This window comes from Phacochoerus africanus, chromosome 16 (genome assembly GCF_016906955.1).
Source record: "Phacochoerus africanus isolate WHEZ1 chromosome 16, ROS_Pafr_v1, whole genome shotgun sequence".
NCBI lineage: Eukaryota > Metazoa > Chordata > Mammalia > Artiodactyla > Suidae > Phacochoerus > Phacochoerus africanus.
The window spans coordinates 6,781,325-6,807,973 of NC_062559.1; the positions used below are offsets into that span (position 1 = coordinate 6,781,325).

Consider the following 26,649-nt stretch of genomic DNA (forward strand, 5'->3'; position numbering starts at 1 on the left):
AGAAAAATCTGGGTGATTTACAAAGGAACTGAAGGGGAAGGAGCTATTACATTGGCCGAAGCAAGTGGGAGAACTTGGATAGATGGGGGGAGAGAGAGAGAGGTTCATTCTTGGACCGTGCGGGCGTGACGTAAGCCAGGTCAGGAGACAGAAAACACCTGAGGTCTGTCCGGGAAGGAGTGAACAAACCAGTCTGGTTAGAGCAGAGATTTCATTTTGCGGAGTCGTGAGAAGAAGGTAAGGCTGAAAAGTGGGGACGGTGCGTGTAATAGGGCTTGGAAAACAAGGCCATGGAACTTGCATCGGAGGCAGCAGCCAGAGAGCAGAAGAGCACATCTAATATATATCATTCTGCAAGTGAGACTAAGAGACCAAAGTAAACAGGACAAACCTTTTTCTTCTTTTAGTCCCACAACCTCTCTAGTTCATGCTTCACCAGCGGAACAAGTGAGTCAACTGCTTATAATTCAGTTTCCTCTAATGAGGGTAAACGTCATAAGCCAGGCAGCGTTTAAGACAAGGTGGAAAGACCAGGAATGGGGAAGCTGGTGGAAGTTATTTAGAATACAGGGTACTTCTAACAGGGTAATGTTAGAAGTAAAAATGAATGATCAGACCTCCTGAAATGGAGAACTGAACTGAGGGCATAACTACAAATAAAGTGCCTTCTATTTTCCTTTTTTTTTTCCCAAAAAAATGAGAAGATAACCATGCCATCTGAGTAACATCTGAAGACCAAGCAAAAATAAACAGAGCTTACTTGGTGTTTTCTTTTGAGTGTTAGTTCTGATAACAGCCCTGTTTTTCTGTCTCATGTCACATCTCAAGCAGCAACCCCCCTCCCCGGGTTAGACAGGTCCCATCCTGGTTAGGAAGGAATTTGGAGTTTGTTTTTCTAATATTGGTTCACGAAATGAATGAGTCTCACCAAGGCACTAGCCTGGGAAAGTCTTCCCAAAAAATTGTTTCTTTTCTTTTTTCATGGAGAATAAATCAGTGCGAGAAGCTCAGGAGAACCAAGCTCAGGATCCAGGATGGGAGCGAGATGAGGAGAGCATTTCTAGAATCACTAAGAGACGCGGGAGGGAGCAAATGGGTGTGATGCAACTGTGCTCTGAACACACCTGGGAGTTCACCGGCAGAGGTTTCCTGACTGCAGGACCTCCCTGCTCCTCAGGCACGAACCGCATCTCTTCCATCCAGAACAAAATCTCGCCTAGAGCGTTCTCAGCTTCACAGGATCTGGAGCAGGGATACCACTGGAGAGCGGGAGCTTCTCAGCCTGGAGCTCACTGATGGGTGTTGGCTCTCTGAGCTCCCTGGAATTGTGCTCAAAAGTGGTATCCCACCCAATTTTTGTCACTTCCTGAGGGAATCCTTCTGCTATGCACCCCTCCCCAGCCCCCAACTCTGCCATGATCAATAAAAAAATAACTCAAATCCAAAATGAAGATATAGCCTGTCCGTAGAAAATAAACACAAATGTCTCTAGGCATATAAATTAATGATAAACCTTACTCAAAATAAAAGTCATGCAAATTACGACTACACTAATATGCAGTTTTTACCCGAGTAACCAAAAATATGAAGTGTGAAAACAAGCATGCTCATAAACTCCAAGTAGGAAAGTAAACTCGTCCAAACCTATAGAGGGCAACATTTATCAAAATTAGAAATGCACATGCCATTTGAACCAGTAATCCTGTTTCATGGAATTTGTCCTAGCGTTGATTTTCACAGGTGCAACATTGCATACATAGAAGTACAGTGAACATGACAACCCTGCTAGTATAATGGCAAACTACAGGACACAACCGAACTAACCACAAACCATGACCAGTTAAAAAAATGGTGGTATGTTTTAAAAGAGTGAGAAAATGCCACGTGTGGCCACATGCACCAATGTTCAAGATCGACGCATGGTTAAACAGAAAGAACAGGAGTTCCTGCTGTGGCACAGTGAGTTACGGACCTGACTGCAGCAGCTTGGGTTTCTACAGAGACACAGGTTCAATTCCTGGCCCAGGCACTACCTTATGCCACAGGTGCAGCCATGACAAAAAAAAAAAAAGAAAGGACACAACAAGCATGGCATGAATGTTGTACCGTTGGTGTCCAAGGTCACAGGGTATGGAATGCAGCATCACGTAAGCGAGTTGACTGGCTAGTTGGCGACTTACTCTCATAGAATAAAGTATCCCTAGAAGGACAGACGTGAAACTGACAAGCATACCTCAGAAGAGAAAGGTGGGAGAAAGATTTTTTTTACATATACTCTTTAGTACATTTCAAATTTTTAATCATGCAAACATATTACCTATTAAAAAATTAATGTGTAGGTAAAAATGTAGAATAATTTGCCAAAAGATTTTAGTTCATGCATGTGTACACACTCAGCATTATGAATTGTAATCAACGGGAAAATTATTTTTGCTCTCAGAAGAGGCATCTCTTCCTTATCAAGGATCCAGTTGCAAGCTCATCTCTGAAATTTGCACATTGATGTCTTTTAGCAAAAACCTTTAAGCCTACCTTAGAGGCCCACAACTCTAAAATTTTCTCCAAAACTATTTCTAAAAACTTCTGCATAGTAATCGGAACAAACTATTTGAAAACAATCTTTAAACATAAGATTCAATGGGGGGGGGGTGATTCTTAAAAAAAAACAAAACAACAGGTTAAACAGTTTTGAACACTAAGTGAAATTCTTCATTCTTTTTCGGAACAAAAAAGTACATGTTTATTCAATTCACATATGACGTGGAGAAATTTGCTTTAGGAAAATGTTTGAGACAATCTGAAAAGGAGAAAAAGCATAATGTGTGATTCTAAAGGGAGAATAAACATATGGAAAAAGTCTGGCTGCCACTTAGGCTTCAGACAGGAGCAAATCAAAACCAGAATAAGAGAAATATTAAGAAGAGATGGGCGATTTAAAGAAAACTTCTAAGTAGTTTTAATAAAATTAAATTCAAAGTATCCAAGTTTGGTGAGAGCAAAAGAATCTCCATGGAAAGAAGAGCAGTTGGGCCTCACAGCCCAGGCCACTGTCCAGAGCTCCTGTCCCTTGGGGCCCCCCTCATGACCATTAGATAACCCAGGGAAGGTCGCTGCTTCCTCATCCACATCCTAGTTCATTAACAGACACAGTTTTTCTTTTTCTTTCTTTCTTTTTTTTTTTTTTTTTTGGTCTTCTGTTTTTTTAGGGTGGCACCCTCTGTATATGGAGGTTCCCAAGCTAGGGGTCTAATCGGAGCTGTAGCCACTGCCCTACACCACAGCCACAGCAACGCAGGATCTGAGCCATGTCTGTGACCTACACCACAGCTCACTGCAACACTGGATCCTTAACCCACTGAGCGAGGCCAGGGATCGAACCCACAACCTCATCATTCCTAGTCGGATTCGTTAACCACTGAACCACGACGGGAACTCCCCACCTTTTTTCTTAATTTCCCAGTAGGCAGTCGAGATAAGTACAGTTAATCAAGTCTTTTTAACTAAAGCATTGCACATAATGGAGGGGATACAGAGAGCAGCATAGAATTTTATTTTCTGATCTTCTAAACACCATTGGCCTTCTGGGGCTCCCAGGGCCACATTCGAATAGTGTCCCAAGGAAGGAATTATCTTCAGAGACTCCCCACATGTTACTCCCCCCTTCCTCTCCCCAAAGGAGAACAACCCCCACAGCCTGATCCAATAAATATATGCTCATGAAGAGGTTTCCATGTGAGTGGGCTGAGGCTCTGTCACACTCGCTGGAATCTCTCCCAACGGCCTGGATAAGGGGATCAAGCCACCTAGGCCACCCGGAAGCCCCTGGCCAACAGAGTTAGCTGCCCGAACACCCCTCGAAGCCTGAGGTTGCTGAGGATGAGGACAAAGGGATGGATGGATGTGCACAAGTAGGTTAAAATTTGCCACGGCCAGTACCAGTCGCTCTCGGAGAAGATCCCCACAGCATCGATGACCAGGGACACGAAGGACAGAGCGTAAAGAACCAGGAAGGAGATGAGTGACTTCAGAGCTCTGATGTGTGCCTGGGCGCTGGGGTCCTGTGGGGTGTGGGCACTGCGCTGCATCCTCCACGAGTGTCTCCTCAGAGAATTAATCAACAGAGCAATGGAGACCAGAAAAACAGAGCAAGGAATTGAGAGGGTGATCAGTTTCAGGGGCAGGAAATAGTGCGTTTCCAGCCTCCTGCTCCACTGCTTGCAGGTCATGTTCCCAGAATAGCTTCTAATCAAGTATCCTTTGTACAAAGCGTGGTTCCCCCAAAAGAACAGCAGGGCCACGATGAAGGAGATGAGCAGAGAGCCCAGCAGAAGCCAGGGCACGGACCCTGGGAACCTCCACTTCAGCCAAAGGAAAGCGGGGTGGGTGAAGTTAGCGATCTTCATGCAGAAGAGGACGCTGAGCCAGGAGCCAAACCAGAAGGTGACCGAGTTCAGGAAGTCCCAGGGGAGCCCAAAGTACTGCCAGGCGGGCCCCCTGCAGTACTCGACCCAGTGGAAGAAGTAGTAGAAGTTGTTCCCCACGCCAACCCACTGCAGGCAGAAGCGGGAGGCACCCAAGCTGATGAGGATCAGGTCTGAGGGGAGCAGCCGCCCGTGGCGCGCCCATTCCCGGCTGAGCACCAGCACAATGAAACCATTGGCCAGGAATCCCAGGACGCACAGCAGGACAAAGAGCAGCACGAAGAGGACTGTGAAGGCTACGTGCATTCTGGCCCCTCCTCCGGTCACCACCCGGTGCCTGGGTCTCTGGCCTCCTGCCTATCCCCACCCACAGTCCCTCTTTCAGTCTCTCCAGGGGGATGTGAGAAGAATGCTCGGGCTCTGCCTCTGAGCCAGGGCTCCCTTCGAAGGAGGATGCTCAGGCTGCAGAGGAAGGTGAGCTCAGCTCGGGGAGCATGCAAATCTAGCCCGGGCTCAGTTACCGTGAGGGCTACTGACTGCCCCTGATTTGCTTCCTCTGGTTTTGCCTGCACGCTGCCCTGGTTAGTGTCAACATAGACGGTTGTTTAGGGTCTCTGCTCGGATGAAAGGAAGGTGCACATATTGAGGTGTGGTGAATGCATTCTGGTTTATAGGTGATTCCACTTGAAATCTGTGCTCAATACAACAGCTTGTCCTAGGGTCTGATATGCATGGTACATCTACCATTAAAAAAAAAAAAAAAAAAAAAGAGGAATGTACGACTGGATCACTTTGCTGTACAGCAGAGATTGGCACAACATTGTAAGTCAACTCTACAATTTTGAAAACATATTAAAAAAAATGGGAGTTCCCCAGTTGGTTTGGACGTAGCCCACGCTCCTCCCCCACCCCACCCCCACTGTAACTATGGCCCCGCCCACCAGCCTCTGTGTCACGTGTTTATGCTTCACAGTTTATACTGTGCCTTTTTTTTATTGTTTAGGGCTGGGAGAGGTGGTTTTTTTCCACTGGAAAGGGGGATACCCTATGGCTTCCTTTTTTTTTTTTTTTATCACTCAAATGAATTCATCACATCTGTAGTTGTATAATGATCTTAACAATCCAATTTCACAGGATTTCCATCCCATAACCCAAGCTTCCTTGATGCAGAATCATTCACTATGTCATGGATGCAGGTTATTCAATAAACACAGATCGGTACCACCAAAAAAAAAAAAAAAAAAAGGGAGTTCCCATCATGGCTCAGCAGTAACGCATCAGACTAGTATCCACGAGGACATGAGGATGTGGGTTCGATCTTTGGCCTCGCTCAGTGGGTTAAGGATCTGGCATTGCTGTTGAGTTGTGTAGGGCAGCAGCTGCAGCTCTGATTCAACCCCTAGCCTGGGAACTTCCATATGCCATGGGTGTGGCCCTAAAAAGACCAAAAAAAAAAAAAAAGACAAATGGGGTAAATGCGCCCTCCCCGTGATGCCAGTGCTCCTACTCCTTCAAAGACGAGGTTCCCTTGCCAGGTGGTGCTGCCTCACGGCGTACGTGCTAATCTTCCTCTTCTGAAGGCTTGAAGGAATGTCCCCCTGTCGTGTTGGATGTGTATTTTTTGTGTGGACAAGATACAAAGCTGCGGTTCAGGCATCCAAAGTGGAGGCGAGTGGCCACTGCGGACGGGGTTTCAAACAGGTCCGGCCTTGCTGAGAACTTGAATACTCTGGACTATGCCACACTCAAAGGACATCCATCAACAGGTGTGTTCAAAACACCATCTGCTGACTGCTGCCAGCGAACATCGATGGTCTCAAGGTCGCCCCTTGTAACTAAGCAGTCATTACAGACCCCAGCCCATTTTGGCTTAACAAGCACACATTAACCTGCCAGCTCCAATCCTACTTCTTGACAAACAACTTATATACATGTGTGCGGTTCGCCGAGATATAAGCCGCCCCGTTTTTCAGTCCCGCGGAACCCCATTTAAGTGCTTCTTGAATCTGTGTCTCCTGGGCTCTAGGCCTCAGTTTTGCTCAAACAAAACTGTTTTCAATGCCTGTGATAGACCGTTTATTGACTATTTCTGTTCACAGTTCCATCCTTTTCATTCCACCTTTAGCCCCTATAAACCTATCTCTCCCCATCAGATCATTCTCAAGACATTAAGTATACAGGCAGTAAGTGTACGGAGACCCTTACCCGGCCAAGACCCAGGCAAAGGGATGATACCAGAGGAATCTGTCTCCAGCTGAATTTTCCTGCTACACCCCCCCCTCCCCTCTCAGAAGTCGTATCCTTCAAGATCCAACACTTCGGCCCACTTTCTACCAAATATCCTCTTAAACACCTCGTGGACCTGAGCTATTGATTGATAGTGGTTTAAATGGAGTTTGCGTTTCCAATGAGAAAATTCATTTCTTTGTGGTAGTGGACCTGAAGCTATCTGCTTCTTGCCGCGTGTGGGTTGGAGGCCGCTCTCAGGGCTAGGGGCCATCCTGGGTCTTCCACGGAGACCGTTTTAACCTGGCAGCTCAAACCAGCAAAGAGTCCTTAGGGAAAGTTGACCAGCAAGATGGTGGTTAACCGTCAAAACGTAATCACGGGAGTGATGCTCCTTTACTGTGTTATCTTGGGTAGAAACAAGTTGCCGCAGAAGCTCAAAGGGAGGGGGTTCCACAAAGGTGCACTTACCAGGGGTGAGGGTCACGGGGGGCCACCTTGGAGTCTGTCTGCCACACTACCTTAGCTCACTCAGCACATCAGCCTCCACCAGCAACATCAAAAGACATCCTGAAACTGACCGTATTAACGGCCTGAACCTAACCAGAACACACATTGGGACTTAAACCCACGTGCCAGGACTCGAACCCGGCCCAAACCCAGACTGGGACTCGAAACCGAGGTTTTAAATGAGAATCACTCACCCTGTGTCTGGGCTCACTGAGGTTCGGGTTCTTCGTGTCTCCGCGCAGAAGGAATCCAGTGATAGGCGAGGAATAGATTTACTAGGATAGGACGCTAGGGAGAGAGGCCAGCAGGCAGGCTCGGAAGCTCTGCCCAGAGGATCCGGTGGGCTACAGTTTTATCCTCCAGGGGGAGGGGGGGGTGGAAAAGCCCGCCCCTTCCTTTCTGGGAGTAGTAGCTCCTCCTTAGTATCAGGTAAGGGGTGTATTCAAACCCGCAGAAGGGCGGTCCTCAGACCCTTGCCCTTGGTCTGCATCTGAACGCAGCCCTCACCCCATCCCCCACCCAAGGACCTCACTCAATTCTTAAGGCTCCACTAATGACGCAAACCTGCCTTGCTCTGATGGCTTTTTTGAGCAATTGATTTACTTACCATAATCTCCCAATGTCCCCTAAGTTTCCCTCCTTATCTGCGGCCCTTTATTGGGACTTCTAAAATACCTCTATCTACTCCATCCCTATCAACACCAGAATTCCCATTGTGGCTCAGCAGGTTACAAACACAACTAGTATCCATGAGGATGCAGATTCAATCCCTGACCTTACTCAGTGGGTTAAGTGCATTGCCCCAAGCTGTGGTGTAGGCCACAGATGCAGCTCAGATCTGGTGTTGCTGTAGCTGTGGTGTAGGCCAGCAGCTTCAGCTGCTGCTCCTATTCAACCCCTAGCCTGGGAACTTCCATATTCAGCAGGTGTGGCCCTGAAAAGAAAAAAAGAGAGAGAGAGAGATACCTCAGACACCATGTTGAATAGTAAAAATAGGGAGTTCCCACTGTGGCTCAGCAGGTTACAAACATGACTAGTATCTATGAGGATGCGGGTTCAATCCCCGGACTTGCTCAATGGGCTAAGGATCTGGCAATGCCACAAGCTGTGGTGCAGGTCACAGATGCAGCTAGTATCCCAAGTTGCTGTGGCTATAGTGTAGGCCAGCAGCTGTAGCTCCAATTCAACCCCTAGCCTAGGAACTTCCATATGCCATAGGTGTGGAAAGCAAAAAAATAAAGTAAAACTATATTTATTCTTGAATAAAAATATCTTCAAGTTGATTCATAGTTAAATATTTTTGGTTTAATACTTCAAATTTGTCCTTCCTCCACATTTGTTTAAAACTTTTTTTTAAATGATTGTATATCCATTATAAAATATGACTTTGTCATGAGAGAGTCAACAAAGAAAATGAGTCATACAATGTGACCATTGACTGTATAATTGTACTAAAATTAAAATCCACAGTAAAAAGAAAAATCCCATTAAAGTTGAGTAAATACGCATTTTTCTCACTCTTAGATATAGGTTCCTTATACAGGTTTTACTCATTCATTCATTCATTCGCTCAACAAATATTTACTAAGCTCTAATATACACAAGGTACCTATTCTGCTCAGTAGGGATAGAGCAGGGAGCAAAGAAGGAGGATTCCTGCTTTTAAACTTGCACTTCAATAGGAATAACCAACAATATGCAGACACTTGAACAAAATATTTTCACACTCTAATCAGTGCTTTTGCTGTGGCAGCTGCCCAGCGGCCCCGAGGCGAGGCTGCGTGTATCAGCTCTAGCGACAGCCCTGTGGCTGTCGTGCATCAGCTCCAGCAGCTCCGTGGCTGCAAAGGATCCGCTCTTTTACCTGGCAAGAAACCAAGCGAGCCGTCGGAGAGGTGGAGAACTCAGGTTTATTACACCGGCAGGCTCTGAGGAGGTCGCTCTCCGGAGTCTGAGCCCCAAAGAGGGGTTTCACGAAGTTGTTATGGGCTGGCTCTTCCGGGCCCATGCCTGGCTGGTCGGACCGGCGTGAGAACAGGCAGGGTTGTAATCGTGGAAGCAACTTTGCAGAAGCAGATGTGTCGGGGAGAGGCGGTTGGGGCAGTTAGCTGGACTTTGCTCAGTCATCACGGCCAGGGTCTCTCCTTTCTACTTTTTTATCAGGACATTTTCTCCTATACTTTGAAGAAAACAGAAGAGTAAGATTGCTGAAGAGTGGGTGGAGAGGCGTTCCCATCGTGGCGCAGTGGTTAACGAATCTGACTAGGAACCATGAGGTTGCGGGTTCCATCCCTGGCTTTGCTCAGTGGGTTAAGGATCCGGCATTGCTGTGAGCTGTGGTGTAGGTCGAGGATGTGGCTCAGATCCCTAGTTGCTGTGGCTCTGGCGGAGGCTGGTGGCTACAGCTCTGATTAGACCCCCAGCCTGGGAACCTCCATATGCCGCAGGTGCGGGCCTAGAAAAAGACAAAAAAAAAAAGAGTGAGTGGAGAAAGAAAAGTTGCTCCTTTAGGCCGGACAAGTCTTTCTTAGGAAGTGAGGTGGCTTGAGGGGCCAAGTAGAGCCTCCAGCATGCGTAACGGGCTATACTCACAATCCTATCAAACCATCATTTTCTTCATTCTCTTCCACCATTTCTTCCAACTTTACCCAGCAAGGGAAACTTTTCCTGCCAGAGAAAAAGAATTCCAGCAGGTCATATGACTTTAATTTTCGCTGTTATCAAACAGGTTGTCCCAAGATCACTTCAAGTCACAAAACGGCCTCAAGCCAGGTACTGGACGTTTCAGCTCCATATATGACAAGTAGATAACTGCGGCTTCAACCCCTCTGAGACTAGCTGATCCAGACGGAGACTAGAAAAGGAACAAGTGGGTCTTACTTGGAAGTGGCCCACAATGGAGCAAAAGCATCTCTCTTTTGAAGGATCCCTCAGGAATCTATCCTCAGCCCATTGGCATTCGCCACCATATCACTGCTGCTGCTACTGGCGTTGCCACACTCCACCAGGCAGCCCTATTAGATCTCAAGACACCCTCACACACGTGTTCTCTCCCTTGTAGCCCACAGCCTGTCCCCCAGTCTTCAGCCACAGTCTCTGGACTCTGCCCCCCAAATCAGCCAGTCCATCAGTCTCTCATTCTCTTAATCCCGAGGCAGAAGCAAGACCCTCGTTCCCTGCTGTAACCGAGCAGGGCCCCGTAGGGCTCCTGGGCACAAGCCTTTCTGTGTCCTCCATTTCTTGTTTTTAGGGAATAAGCCTCAGCTTCCAGGACCTTTCCTGAGTTCCAAAGGGCACTTGCTAATCAGGGAAGGGCGGGGATGCAGAGAGCAGGGAGGAGCCCTCCAGAGACCACAGTGCAGCCTTGGGGCAGGTCCTGGTTCCTCCTCAAGGAACATACAGAACAATATCGTGGAGCCTTTCTGCAGAACTAAACCCCCAACAAATGGAAGAACTACTTGAGGAAGCATTCTTCATTCCAGGAAGAAGGAGGACCCCCAGAACCAGTCTGGGGGGGGGGTCCCTAAACACCAGCTTTGAAAACAATGCAAGCTTGCCTCTACCCTGACCCTTATCTGTGGCCCTGTTTTCCACTCCCAAATGATAAAACCACCCCCTCACCCCTTCCCAGGGGGGCACAGTCTTTAATGCATTAGCCTGCTGTGGCCCCCTTTGCCTGGCAAAGCAGTAAAGCTGTCTTTTTCTCCTGCACCCAAAACTCTGTCTCTGGGTTTCTATTCGGCAATAGCAGACAGAGGCTGAGTTTCAGAGTTTCAGCAACACTATGCCCCCCAACATAAGAAACAACCTGGCAAGCTTTGCGATTGGCCCCATGGAAGCTCTCAGCCACCCCCAGATGTGAGGTGATGGGAGGCATTTCTGGTCCTCCTTGGGAGAATATGGAATGGGATTCATAGCACAGCTTTTTCTAAAATATTTATACCTCACAAAATCCTGTCTCTTCTACTGTCTCAACCCTTTTATTTTATCAAAGGATTTCAAGAGTTATGAAGGGTTTATGTCCTTTTCCTTGGAACACCTGCATATCGCGACTGGCAACCCAGTTTGAAATCTCAGATCAATTACCTCCTTGCGTCTGGTAGAAACTGCAGCGGTTGACATCGTGTTATTTCAAGGACAAGTCAAGAAAGTCCTGTTAGTGAGGAGAGGAAATTTGGATACGATCCTAATGTAACTGAAACCATTAGAGGGGTTTAAACAGGGGAGTAGGAGCATTTAATTCATGTTTTCGATCAGATCCTCTGGGCTTTGACATAAAGCGTGGCGTTGAAAGAGGGCAAAGGCTCCTGCGTTAAACCACTTACAAGCAGACGGGGCTTGTCCTCAAGGGGAAGCACTGAAGGTGGTTGGCCCCGATGAGATGATGGTGTATTTTGAAGGCAGATGCAGCAGAATTTGCTTGATGTGGGGATGAGAGAAAGGAATCAAGGACGAAGCCTAAATTGGGTTTTTTAGGGGGGTTTTATTTGTTTGTTTTTGGCTGCAGGTGTGGCATATGGACGTTCCCAGGCTAGGGGTCAACTCAGAGCTGCCACTGCCAGCTTACCCCACAGCTACAGCGACATAGGGTCCAACATGTGTCTTCGACCTACACCACAGCTCACCGCAATTCCAGATCCCCAACCCACTGAGTGAGGCCAGGGATCGAATCCACATCCTTATGGCTACTAGTCGGATTTGTTACTGCTGAGCCACAATGGGAACTCTGAATCCTAAACTTTTCATTTCAGCACCTGGAAGACCTTTATGGAAGCATTTACTGAGATGAGGACGACGGAGGGGAGATATTTTGTGGGGGAGACTCTGTTGTGTTTATGTTATGATGGAGGTACCTGCTAGAGAGCTAAGGAAGAGTTACGACTGGAGCAACGGGTTTGGGAGGCACCCACAGTCACACGGTATTTAAAGCCATTAAACCAGATGAGATCATGCGGGCGAGGAATGTAGGAGGAAATGGTTCAGGTGCTGGGAGAAAGCCTGGCACCTTCACCCTTTAGGAGCTGAAAGCCGAGGGATGCAGCAGAGGGGATTTGAATGAGACGAATGTTGGGGAGGGGGTTCCAGGTCTTGAGTTCATGCTCAGGGACAAGAGGAGGAGGAAAGAAACCAGTGGGGAGAGCAGTGTGGGAATGGAGCATGTGCTGGAGAGATTCTGGCTGTCCAGGGGTTCTGTCTGTGCTCTCCGGGGAGAGGCCCTAAGGCAGATACTTTCTACATGTTGGAACTTTTTGGTTTGTTTTTGTATGTTTTTTGCTTTTTAGGGCCGCATCCTCGGCACATGGAAGTTCTGAGGCTAGGGGTCGAATTGGAGCTACAGCTGCCCGCCTACACCACAGCCACAGCAACACGGGATCCGAGCTGTGTCTGGGACCTACACCACAGCTCATAGCAACGCCAGATCCCTGACCCACTGAGTGAGGCCAGGAATCAAACCCCATCCTCATGGGTACTAGTCGGATTTGTTTCCACTGAGCCATAATGGGAACTCCTTGTATGTTTTTAGAGTCATCTGTATATAAATGACTGGGCCACTTTGCTGTACAGCAGAAATTGGCATGTCATAAATCAATTTTAATTTGAAGAAATAAATGAAGTAATGACATATTGGAGTTCCCGTCGTGGCGCAGTGGTTAATGAATCCGACTAGGAACCCTGAGGTTGCGGGTTCGGTCCCTGCCCTTGCTCAGTGGGTTAAGGATCCGGCGTTGCCATGAGCTGTGGTGTGGGTTGCAGACGCGGCTTGGATCCCGCGTTGCTGTGGCTCTGGTGTAGGCGGGTGGCTACAGCTCCGATTCAACCCCTAGCCTGGGAACCTCCATATGCCGAGGGAGCGGCCCAAGAAATAGCAACAACAACAACAACAAAAAAAAAAAGACAAAAAGACAAAAAAAATGAAGTAATGACATATTGATGAGAATGGAGAGAAATTGGGACTTGTGTGCTCTGTTGTTAGGGGTATAACATGGGGCAGCCTCTGTGGAAAACAGTATGACTTTTCCTTAAAAAATGAGAAACAAGGGTTTCCATTGTGGCTCAGTGAACCCAACATAGTGTCCATAAGGATGCGGGTTCGATCCCTGGCCTCACTCGGTGTGTTAACGATCCAGCGCTGCCGCAAGTTACAGCATAGGTCGCAGACACGGCTTGGAGCCAGCATTGCTGTGGCTGTGGTGTAGGCTGGCAAGTGCAGTTCCTATTCGACCCCTATCCCAGGAACATCTGTATGCCATAGGTGTGGCCATCAAAAGAAAAAAAATTAAAAATATTAGTAGCATATGATTCATAAATTTCACTTCTGAATATGTACCCAAAAGAATTGAAAGTAGGATCTGAAAAGATTTTTGTACTCCCCTGCTCTTAGCAGCATCATTCAAAAGTTCAAAAGTAGAAATACCCAAGTATCAAAGGACAGATGAATGGATAAACAAAATCAAGTAATATACATACAATGGAATATTATACAGCTTTAAAAAAGATTGTGCTTAGCATGTATCACAACACACTGAGTGAAATAAGCTAGTCACAAGACAACAAATAATGTGTAATGACACTTCTATTAGATACATAAAGTAATTAAATTCATAAAGACAGAAAGTAGTACGTTGGTTGTCAAGGACTGGGGGATAGAGGGGTGTGATGGAGCTGTTTTAATACTACTGAGCTGTACACTTAAAATTGGTAAAATGGCAAATTTTATGTTATGCGTATTTTACCAAAATTAAATTTTTTAATTAAGTAAATTTTTAAAAAGCATTTAAGTGACTACTTCAAAGTCGCAAGAGGAAGATTTTCTGAGTTAGATTTTCGCATACTGTCTTGTATGTTCTGCTGTCATCTCGTGAACCACCACTGTGTATTGGGTGGGGGGAGGGGGTGGATGAGACAGTAAAAGAGAACGGAGGTGTCATCACCAAAATGATGACATCAGAGGCCCTGGGCTTTCCTTCCTCCCACGGATACACCAAATATACAGCCACACATGGACCACTTCCCTCCAGAAACTAGTTGAATGACTCCCACATATTGGGCTGCTGAGAAAACACCCACATTGAAATGGGTTCAAGAGGCTGAGATGCTCTCTCACCAGAAACCCACTGCTGGCGTAGGGAGCCCTCAACTGCCAGCTTCTCCTAAGGAGCAAAGAGTTGGGAACGAATATCTAGTCCAACTTTCAAGGCTGCTCCCTGCAGGACAGGTCCCCCAGGTCACCGAGCTCAAAGAGCTAACGTGGCTTTGCATTCACAAGTCCCACAGGAAGGGGGCCAACAAAGCGGTTGTTAAATGGTCATGCAACACTCCCCACAGCTTTCCCCAGACTCAGGGAACAGGGCGCAGACCCATCTCCCAGGCTTTCCCTGGAAGGCGTTCGACTTCGTACTTTCCCACTTTCTGCCTGAGGGTCTGGTTTCTAATCAGCCTGTGTCCAGGTAGCCCCTGGGGGCATCAGAGGAGCCCAGAGGGAGCTGGTGGTCCTGGTGCCCCTGTCTACCCCTCAGCCCACTCCAAGAGTGAGCTCACACCAAGCCTCCAGGTTCTCCCTGGAAAGAGGCTGTCCACACATTTTGCACCCTAACTCTGTGCCTGCGCACAAGGAAGAACTGGCTCTCAAATCACCCAGCTCTGGGAGCTGATGGGGTTGAACATTCAGGAGTCTCCTGACGCCACATAAAAAAAGAGATGCCATTCTATTTGGGCACACAGCATTCCCAGCAACGACTCCCTCTTGCTCAGCTGGCACTGAGCAGTCAAAAAACACCCAGCTCCTAGTATCTCTGTTATAGGGGCTAGACTGCGTATGGAATGTCCTGACTTTCCCAAACTCACTATTTATTTATTTATTTATTTATTTATTTATTTATTTATTTATTTATTTTTGTCTTTTTAGGGCCACACCCGAGGCATATGGAGGTTCCCAGGCTAGGGGTCTAATCGGAGCTGCAGCTTCTGGCCTACGCCACAGCCACAGCCACGCAGGATCTGAGCTGCATCTGTGACCTACACCACAGCTCATAGCAACGCCAGATCCTTAACCCACTGAGCAAGGCCAGGGATCGAACCCGCAACCTCATGGTTCTTAGTCGGATTCGTGAACCACTGAGCCATGAAGGGAACTCCTCCCAAACTCATTTTATGAGGCCTGCCTTACCCTGATATTAAAGCCAGATGAGGACAGTGTGACAAAAGAAAATTGCAGGCTAATATCCTCGATGAACACAAATGCAAAAATCCTCAACAAACTTAACAAAACCAAATTCAACAATACATTAAAAGGATCATACATGGCTATCAAGGAGGATTTATTCCTAGAATGCAAAGATGGCTCCACTAATGCATATCAATAAACGTGCTATGCCACATTAACAAAATGAAAGCTATAAATCACATGGCCATCTCCACAGATACAGAAAAAGCAATAGGCAAAATTTCAACACATCCTTTCATGATAAAAAAACTTTCAACAAATTAGGTATAAGTGGGATATGGCTCAGTATAAGAAAGGTTATATATGACAAGCCCAGTGGTGAAACACAAAACATTTTCTTCCAACATCAGGAACAAAACAAGGATGCTCACTCTCACAGTTTTTATTCAACATAATAAAAGTCCTGGCCAAATCAATCAGTCAAGAAAAAGAAAGAAAGCCATCCAGTTGGGAAGGAAGAAATATTATTTTCTCCCTTTGAAAATGGCATATATATATATATACAGAAAAATCTTGAAAACTACATACACGCAGACACACACACAGACACAGACACATACACACACCCTGTTAGAACTGAAAAAAAATCCAGTACAATAACAGGATGCAAAATCAATATTAGTTGCATTTCTACACTAACAATGAAATATCTGAAAGGTAAATTAAGAAAACAATCCTATTTACAATAGCAGCAAAAACAATAAAATATTTAGGAATAAGTTTAACAAAGGAGGAGAGAGATCTGCACACTGAAAACTTAAACAGCAATGAAAGAAATTAATGGCATATAAATGAAAAGACATTCTGGGAGTTCCTGTTGTGGTTTAAGAACCTGGCATAGAATCTGTGAAGATGTGGGTTTGGTCCCTGGCCTCCCTCCCTCCCTGGTTAAGGGTCCAGTGTTGCCCCAAACTGCAGCATCGGTTGCAGATACGGCTCAGATCCATTGCTGCGGCTGTGGCATGGGCTGCAGTTCTGATTCAACCCCTAGCCTGGTAACTTCCATATGCTGCAGATGCAACTATGAAAAGAAAAGCAAAAATGGGCAAAACACCCAAATAGACTTTTTTTCCCAAAGAAGACATACAAGTGAAAACGTGTTTAATATCACTAGTCATCAGGGAAAATGAAAATCAAAACCTCAGTGAGTTATCATGTCACATCTATCAGAACGACAATTTTCAAAAAGTTAGGAGATGGCAAATGCTTGCAAGGATATAGAGAAAAGGTAACCCTTGAACACAGTTGGTGGAAACTGGTACAGCCACTCTGAAAAAGGCAGGTTCCTCAAGAATTTAAAAATAGGGTTACCATATGATCCCACAGTTCCACCTTTGGGTATATATAGATCCAAAGTAAATTAAATCATTGAGTCAAAGACCTCTCCATACCCTGATGGTCATTATAGGCTATTCACAACAGCCAACATGGAAACAACCTGAGTATCTGTCGATGCATGAGTGGATAAAGAAAATTATGACACAGATATGCATATATAAACACATGTATATACATTCATAAATACACAATGGAATATTATGTAGCCTTTACAAAAGAAATCCTGCTATTTGCAACAATATGGATGAAACTGGAAGGCATTTTGAAATAAGCCAGACCAAGAAAAACAAATACTATATGACCTCACGTGTGGGGTTGCCAGAGGCTGGGTGAGGGTTAAACGGGGTACAGACTTCACACTGGGAGATTAATAAGGTCTGTAAGGTGTAACACGGGGACTGCAGTCAATGACACTGCATGGACTAATTTAAAATTGCTGAGAGAGGAGAATTTAAGGACACTCACACCAAAAAAAAAAGATACATATATCAAGTGAGGGACGTGTTAATTGATCATAATCCTTTCTCAGTGGACGTGTGTATCAAAGCATCATGTTGTACACTGTGTGTTGTCATTTCATTTCTGCATTATACCTCAATAAAAAAGCTGGAGGAGTTCCCGCCATGGCGCAGTGGTTAACGAATCCGACTAGGAACTATGAGGTTGTGGGTTCGATCCCTGGCCTCGCTCCGTGGGTTAAAGATCCGGCATTGCCGTGAGCTGTCATGTAGGTCACAGATGTGGCTCGGATCCTGCGTTGCTGTGGCTCTGGCGTAGGCCGGTGGCTACAGCTCTGATGAGGCCCCTAGCCTGGGAACCTCCATATGCCGTGGGAGCGGCCCTAGAAAAGGCAAAAAGACAAAAAAATTAAAAAATAAAAATAAAAAAATTTAAAAAGCTGAAAAAAAATTTCAATCAATCAAAAAATCACTATGGGGAGTTCCTGTTGTGGTGCAGCAGAAACAGACCCCGACTAGTATCCATGAGGACGTGAGTTCGATCCCTGGCCTCGCTCAGTGGGTCAAGGATCTGGCATTGCCCTGAGCTGTGGTGTGGGTCGCAGATGCTGCTTAGATCTGGCATTGTCGTGGCAGTGGTGTAGGCCAGCAGATGTAGCTCTGATGTGACCCCTCACTTGGGAACTTCCACATGCCTCACCTGCTGCCCTAAAAAGCACACACACTCCCAGAAAACTAGGAATGTTAACTAAGAAGTGTAGAACACAATATGCTGTCTTTTTAACTATTATATTATCATTCAAATGCATAAACCTATGATAGGATAAATGGAAACAAGTATAAAGAAACACATGACTGGAAATTATGAGAGAGCGAGAACCACTGATACTTTTTTTTTTTTTTGTCTTTTTGCCATTTCTTGGGCCACTCCTGCGGCATATGGAGGTTCCCAGGCTAGGGGTCTAAGCGGAGTTGTAGCCGCTGGCCTACACCACAGCCACAGCAACAAGGAATCCGAGCCGCGTCTGCAACCTACACCACAGCTCACAGCCACGCCAGATCCTTAACCCACTGAACGAGGCCAAGGATGGAACCCGCCACCTCATGGTTCCTAGTCGGATTCATTAACCACTGAGCCACGACAGGAACTCTAGAGAACCACTGATACTTTTGATGCAAAACAGAATAATCGTAGTAAATATCCCCAAAGTAGCAGAGTCAGCAATCATGACCGTCTTAGAGAATACAGCATTTGGCTGTAGTGGCTAAAAACAGTAAATGTGAAGTCAAGACAGAAAAATGCATGCTCCTTGGGACTTAAAACCATAATGCAGAAACATACTGGCTGAGAATCTAGGAAGAACTGAGTCACTGCCGTGACAACCCTGGACCCTTAACCCACTGTGCCTCAAGGGAACTCCAAAAAGTATGTTGTTCTTTCACAGAACGAAGACTGTCTTCTCCGGTCCCCGCATCCCCCACACAGTGGGCACTAAGGAAATATTTGTGGAATGACTGAGCTTGGTGGCTTTTCCTTTTTAAAATAATCCTTGTGTCACCCTTGTAAAAAACTGCATTACTGACATTTTGTTACAGATGCTTTCAATATTCAGCTCTTTGAGGAGCCTGAGTTAGCAAGACTTTATACAAATCCTATGATAACAGAAGCATGAGAGGAAACGTTGTCCATACAAAAATGTTAGTCTAATTTTTAGAGCCTTGAAAGTCTCATCTTGCTACCAGAAGGCTGATAAAGATAACAGATGAGTAAAAACTCAACCACAGTAATACGTGTAACAAAAAAATTTCAAACACAGATAAGGTAAAGCATAATATTAGTAACTCACATAAATTCAGTCGCTGGCTTTAACTTGAGACACGCAGGTTTCCCACAGCTTCCTTGGAGTCAAAATGTAAATGCTTTCCAATTCTAAATCTTTTTTTTTTTCTTGTCTTTTTGCCATTTCTTGGGCTGCTCCCGAGGCACATGGAGGTTCCCAGGCTAGGGGTCTAAGCGGAGCTGTAGCTGCCAGCCTACACCAGAGCCACACACAGCAACTTGGGATCCGAGCCGCGTCTGTGACCCACACCACAGCTCACAGCAATGCCGGATCCTTAACCCACAGAGCAAGGCCAGGGATCGAACCCGCAACCTCATGGTTCCTAGTCGGATTCGTTAACCACTGCGCCACGACGGGAACTCCCCAATCCTAAATCTTTGAACCAGGTCTTTTCTTTCCCTATTTGACACATCATGTCAACGGTCTCCTTGAATCTGATCCCTAAAGGATTGAATGGATCCTACTTTTGGTGCTGGCCGGCATCTCAGCGCTTCCAAGTCTGTCAGCAGGAGGAAACTACCTACCTCAAAAAAGTAGTCCTAATCCCTTATCTTATGAAAACTACAGTTCTCCCAGAGGGCAGAAATTCCGTGGTGCCCACAAAAACTGTTGCACTTTAGTTCTGATGCGATATAATAATCTGATGACATGGGCGCAGTTTCCCATTTAAAAAAAAAAAAATCACCCTGAGCAAAACAGAGAATGAATACTATCATATAAGTATTGTCTTTTAAACAGTTTGTTCAACCTTTTCTTTAAAAACTGGTTTAATTTTGGAGTTCCCGTTGGGGCTCAGTAGTTACCGAATCCGACTAGGAAACATAAGGTTGCAGGTTGGATCCCTGGCTTTGCTCAGCGTTTCCATGAGCTGTGGTGTAGGTTGCAGATGCCGCTCGGCTCCCGCGTTGCTGTGGCTCAGGCGTAGGCCGGCGGCTACAGCTCCGCTTAGACCCCTAGCCTGGAAACCTCCATATGCTGAAGAAGTGGCCCTAGAAAAGGCAAAAAGACAAAAAAAATAAATAAATTAAAAATAAACTGGTTTACTTTTGAGAGTTCCTGTTGTGGTGCAGCAGAAACGAATCAGACTAGTATCCATGAGGATAAGGGTTCCATCCCTGGCCTCTCTCAGGGGATCTGGCATTACTATGAGCTGTGGTGTAAGTTGCAGATGTGGCTTGGATCCTGCATTACTGTGGCTGTGGTGTGGGCAGGCAGCTGTAGCTCCAATTTGAGCCCTAGCCTGGGAACTTCCGTATGCTACAGATTCGGCCCTAAAAAAGCAAAATAATAATAATAATAATAATGATAATAAGTAAAAAAATAAAAAAGCTTTAATTTTATGAAAAGAAAAATAAAAGTACTAAAGGAAAAAAAAATCCGCCACTCCCCCCACCCCCAGGCTTGAGTTTCCATAACTATATTGCAGGACAAATACTACTTATAGTCAAAAGATGTGTTGTTAGTCAGCTCAGCCTAGCACAGTTCAAAATGCATTCAGCCACCCGCTGCTAAAGCCCAGCTTCGAAAGCTTTCATCTGTTATCAAGGCCAACCACCCAAGCCTTGGAACTTAGATTCATTGCCAGCCTGTGACAGAGGCCACCCCTATGAGTGACCACCAGGAGCCACTTCCAGGCTCACACCTGCTTCACAACTCTCATCTGATTTCAGGGTTAATTTCCCCTCTCAACGCTCCTCCCACATGGGCTCTAATTCTTGTGACTTTAAATCTCAAGATGATTCCTGTTCAGCTGAGCAAATCCCACAAGAGGGGCCAAAAATACAAGATGTAATTCTATAGGAATTCAAAGAAGGAAGCCATTGGTGACATTAAGGAGTTCCCACTGTGGCTCAGTGGGTTAAGAACCCAACTAGTACCCATGAGGATGCAGGTTTGATCCCTGGCCTCATTGCGTTTAAGGATCCAGCATTGCCGTGAGCTGTGGTGTAGGTTGCAGACACGGTTCAGAACCTGCGTGGCTGTGACTGTGATGTAGGCCAGCGGCTGCAGCTCTGATTCACCCCCAGCCTGGAATCTCTCATAGGCCACAGGTGCAGTCCCAAAAAGACACACACACACACACACACACACACACACACACAAAGTGGGGGGGGAGTTCCTGTCATGGCACAGCGGAAATGAATCTGACTAGGAACCATGAGGTTGCAGGTTCGATCCCTGGCCTTGCTCAGTGGGTTAAGGATCCGATGTTGCCATGAGCTGTGGTGTAGGTCGCAGACACCGCTTGGAACTGGCATTGCTGTGGCTGTGGTGTGGGCTGGCAGCAACAGCTCTTAGACCCCTACCCTGGGAACCTCCATATGCCTTGGGTGCAGCTCTCAAAAGACAAGAAAAGAAAAAAAGAAAAGAAAAAGAAAGAAATGTCAAAATCAAACAGACTGTTATCAAAGGTAGATGGAAATTGCCCCATGTCATATATTTGAGACATAAAATTTGTAGCAAAACTTTATAGATAATGTTAGACACCTGTATCTGATTAATTTACCATTTTAGAATTCTCTCTACTGAATCCTCTCTCTCTCCCTCTCTCTCTCCTATATCAACTATTAGTATTTGACTCTGGTCACTTTAGCTTTTAACTATTCTATATCCCTCTAACTGGTTTATGTACGATACATGGTAGACTTCTTGAAGGTTTAAATCCTATATTCGCATTTCCATTACACTTGGCAGGGAGATATGTACCTAGAGCTCTGTGTCTAGATGTCCAAGAAATTCTTTTACAAATATAAAAGAAGCATGGCAATTATCTCTAACAACAACTGTAGGAAATGGGACGACCGAGTATTTTATCAACAAACCAGCAAAAATCTGAATTTATAAGAGCATGTTAATTGACACTCCAGTTTCTAGCAGCCACAGTTACTTCTATAGGCATAGAAATGATGACATGTTGCATTAATAAAACAATCTAGGGGAGTTCCTGTGGTGGCTCAGTGGTTAGCGAATCCGACTAGGCACCATGAGGTTGTGGGTTCAATCCCTGGCCTCACTCAGTGGGTTAAGGATCTGGCATTGCCGTGAGCTGTGGTATAGGGTGCAGATGCGGCTCGGATCCCGCACGGCTGAGCCTGTGGCATAGCTAGCACCTACAGCTCTGATTCGACCCCTAGCCTGGGAACCTCCATATGCCGCGAGTGTGGCTCTAAAAAGCAAAAAAAAAAAAAAAAAGAATTTCCGGACTCATAGTGAGGTGATGAGAAAGAAGAGTTCACTGAGATAAGAAATCCTGCTAGGAGTTCCCACTGTGGCTCAGAGGAAACAAATATGACTAGCATCCATGAAGGCACAGTTTCGATTCCTGGCCTCGTTTAGTGGGTTAAGGATTCGAATTGCCGTGAGCTGTGGTGTAGGTCACAGATGCAGCTTGGATCCCGAGTTGCTGTGGCTGTAGCTTAGGTTGGCAGCTACGGCTTGCATTTTGACCTCTAGCCTAGGAACCTCCACAGGCCGTGGGTGTGGCCCTAAAATGACAAAAGCCGAAAAAGAAAAAAGAAACCCTGCTAGCAAAGCACAACGACCTCCTGATCAGCAGGGAGAGCTGACCCCAAATGCGTGGTTGTGTCTTTTTATGGTTCAGGGAGAGAGGAGAGGTCTTCCCGTACACCTGCTGACCTGCTGCTTGGCTGGGGAAAGAAGGGTCTTAGGATACACTTGCTTGTTGGTTGGGGTATATGAGGCCCCTATAGGGGTGGGGTGGGGAGTGGGCCATATACCTTTCCTAGTAGGGGGCAGGAAGGAGCAGGCCAGGCTGCTGGAAAGGGGGTGGGCTTGAGAACTTTGGACCCATGACAATGAAATGGGTGGAGCGAAAAGGGTCCCGTCATTCTTATCTCAGCCGGAGGCTTTTGGAGCTCTCTCTCCTTGGCAAAGCCTTGAGGTCCCACCAAAATGTAGGCTTTTACTCTAGGTTGAAAAGCAAATGGAAAATTATGAGAGATGTGATATAATCGGGCTTATATTTTTAAAGGATCTTGTTAGCTGATATATGGAACATAGAGCAGGAGTTTCCTTGTGACGCCGCAGGTTAAGGACTGGACGTCGTCACTGCAGTGGCTTGGGTCGCCGCTATGGGGCAGGTTTGGCCTGAGAACTTCCACATGCCTTAGGCACAGCCAAAAGAAAAAAGAAAAAGAAAGAAGAAAGAAAGAGGAAGAAGGAAAGAAAGAAAGCAAACAAGAGTAGAAGCTGCAAAACCCATTAGAAGGCCATAATCCAAACAAGAGCTATGGCACTGAGTGGCAGCAGTAGAGGTGGCGGGCAGTAAGGTCCTACAATTAAAGTCCATTTGGAACATTGAGTTAACAGCTCTAACCCTAATTTTTTTCAAAGTGTAGTTTCAAGGGTTAGCTTTCAATAGATTGCACTGGAGGAGCGGTTGGCTGCATATAAACCCCTTCCCAAAAGCAGTTTATCTAAAAGTGGTTTAGCCTCAGGTTAAATGGCTTAGCATCAGAATCGCTGCCTGACTGGAAGGTTAACCATTTTGTCCAAAGCAACTAGAAGAACCACATCCTGAAACAGGAAAAACAGTGATGGAAGCCTGTTGAAGCAGGAAGATATCAGGAGTTTAGTGTTGCATATGGTAAGTTTGAAATGCCTATTAGACCCTCACATGGGTGTTTCAAGAAGGGATATACAGAGATCGATCAGAGATAGACAGTCTGAAGGTCAGACCACTTAGGTCAAGCTCTCCAGAAACAGAGCCTGGGAGTACCCACGGTGACGCAGTGGGTTCATGGTCCAGCTTGTCTCTGTGGAGGCGCTGGTTCAATCCCCAGCCCAGTGCAGTGGGTTTAAGGGTCCAGCGTTACTGCAGGTGTGGGGGAGGTCTTGGCTCCACCCCTGGCTCAGGAACTTCCATTTGCCGTGGGTGTGGCCAAAACAAACAAACAGAAGAGCTGAATCAGAGCCTGAAATATTCTTGTGCAAGTGATTTTTTGAGGAATAGCCTTCAGAAGAAACCTATAGAAAATTAAGGGACATAGACAGGGCAGGGACGGAATCTAGATTAATAAAAAAAAAAAAAGTGGTTTGAGGGTTCATCTAGACCTGGTGTGATGCTATAGAGAGGACAGGAGTGTAGGATGCTAGAAATGTGAACTCCTAAATTCTGCCACATCTTCCTTATCAATAGAGGCAACTCTTCCTCTTATCTGAGGAAGCTGGTCACCCCCCTGCAGAGCCTGTCACAGATGCCCCAGTGGTAGTTTCCCTGCAAGGCATTCTTTTTTTTTTTTTGCAAGGCATTCTTTTTTTTTTTTTTTTTTTGCAAGGCATTCTTGATCCCATCTCCCTTCCTTGCTTCTGGACCTACAACCAGACTCAAGTCCTAGCAAGCCCAAAAGGGTAAGACACAAATTGTGACCAGTGAGAAGGTGATACCAAAATCCTAGGTGAGGAAAGCGCTGATCAAAGGGTGTGTGCATTAGTAAATGTGACAGATATGGCCAAATTGACCTCCACGGATACCTACTCATTTATACTCTCATCAGTGGTGTCAAGGAATATATTTCTGCAGTTCATTGATGGCCTAGTGATAAAGGATCCAGCAGTTGTCATTGCTGTGGTTTATATTGCTGTGGAATATATTTCTGCAGTTCATTGATGGCCTAGTGATAAAGGATCCAGCAGTTGTCATTGCTGTGGTTTGGGTCACTGCTGTGGCTCAGGTCTGATCCCTGGCAGGTGGGAACTTCCCACCTGCCTTGGGCACAGACAAATAGAGAGAGAGAGAGGGAGGCAGAGAGAGAGGGAATATATTTCCTGCAATAATTTGGTGAAAAAGTATTTCCAAAGTTTAGGAGTTTTGCCAAATAGTTTTTAAAATGGCATCTCAGTATAGTTTTAATTTGCATTTCTCTTGTTATAAATTAGTTTGACTACCTTTCCTATGCTTAAGAACCATCTGCATTTCCTTCTCTGTGAATTACATTTTTTTAAAATTATTTGTCTTTTTTTCTTTTGGGTTGCTGTTTTTTCCTGTTGTTTCCAAGAGCTCTTTATATATTAGAGATTTAACTTTCACTATACATGCAGGTATTTTCCCAGATTTTTTTTTTTTTTTTGTAAAGTGCGTTTGTGTGTGTGTCATTTTAGGGCAGTACCCTTGGCATATGGAAATTCCCAGGGTAGGCGCTGGAGCTGCAGCTTTCAGCCTATGCCACAGCCACAGCAACAGCATATCGGAGCTGCATCTGTGAACTACTCCACAGCTTGTGTCAACGCCAGACCTTTAACCCACTGAGCAAGGCCAGGGAATTGAACCTGCATCCCCATGGATACTAGTCAGGTCCTTTTGTAAATTTCTTGGGAATTTTTACCATGCAGAATTTTTCATTTAAATCGATCCATCTTTTATTTTATGAGTTGAATGGATTTCCCGCAGCCAAAAGTTTTAAAAGAATCCTCATCCTCCCACTTTTTCCAGTAATTGTATTGTTTTTAACATTCAAATATTTTATCTATTTGAACTTTATTTATCCTGGTGCATGACAGCATTTTAATTTTTTTCAGATGGCTATCCTGTTATCTCAGTATCAATTATTGAATAATCCATTTTCTTCTGATCTGAAATATTATTTTTTTCGCTTTTTTTTAATGTGCCTGCAGCATAGGGAAGGTCCCAGGCTAGGGGTCGAACTGAAGCCGAAGCTGCCAGCCTACACCACAGCCACAGCAACATGGTATCCAAGCTGAGTCTGCAACCTACACCACAGCTCACAGCAATGCCAGATCCTTAACCCACTGAGTGAGGCCAGGGATTGAACCTGCAACCTCATGGATACTAGTTGTGTTCACAACCCACTGTACCACAGCAGTAACTCTCAATATTATTTTTATCTACACTACATTTATACTAAATGCCCATATAAGTATTTGTTTTCTGGACCATCTATTCTACTTGTGTATAGTCACGCATCCTTTTTAAGTGTTAATATTCATACCTTATATCAAACCACACTTTAATGTAAAATAGAGCTTGTCTACCTTTTTTAAAAAAAATTCTTCCCACTACTGTAACAACCTTAGAATATGTTAGCACCCTTTTTTACAAGTTTAGAAGCGAGGGGTGGGGGGAGTTTACATTTTTATAGGTCTTACATTAAATTAAGAAATTAACTTAAGAGTAGCTAATGGCTTTTACAAGGCTGAGTCTTCTCATCCAAAAACACGATACTGTATTCCATTGATTCATGTCTTCTTCCATGGTTTTCTGAGAGTGTTATAAATTTCCTTTGTGTATCTCTTACACATGTCTTATAAGATTTATTTCTAAGTATTTTGTCTTTTTTTTTTTTTTTTAAGGTCTGCTCTCACAGCATATGGAAGTTCCCAGGCCAGGTACTGAATCAAAGCTGCAGCTGCAACCTAGACCACAGCTGCAGCAACTCTGTATCCTTAACCCACTGCGCTGGGCTAAGGGATCAAACACCGCCAGCGACAAGACCAGATCCTTAACCCTCTAAGCCACAGTGGGAATTCCATTTTTTCATCTATTTGTCGTTACTACAAATAGAAACCTTTCTTTCATTCTATCTTCTATCGAGTGATTTTTTGTATATACTAGAAAATTTTGATTTCTGTGCATTATTTTGCACCTGTCTACT

General features: G+C 45.4%; 1 protein-coding gene across 1 annotated transcript; it reads right to left on the reverse strand.

The window, feature by feature from the left end:
• Positions 1-3,189: 3,189 nt before the first annotated feature.
• Positions 3,190-4,727, reverse strand: TAS2R41 (taste 2 receptor member 41). Its single transcript, XM_047763857.1, has one exon. The coding sequence runs from the start codon at positions 4,725-4,727 to the stop codon at positions 3,804-3,806; it is 924 nt and encodes a 307-aa protein (XP_047619813.1). The 3' UTR covers positions 3,190-3,803.
• Between the last annotated feature and the right edge of the window lie 21,922 nt (positions 4,728-26,649).

What these genes read in the sequence shown, in the direction of transcription:
- TAS2R41 (XM_047763857.1), bottom strand. Translation starts at nt 4,727, where the DNA reads ATGCACGTAGCCTTCACAGTCCTCTTCGTGCTGCTCTTTGTCCTGCTG.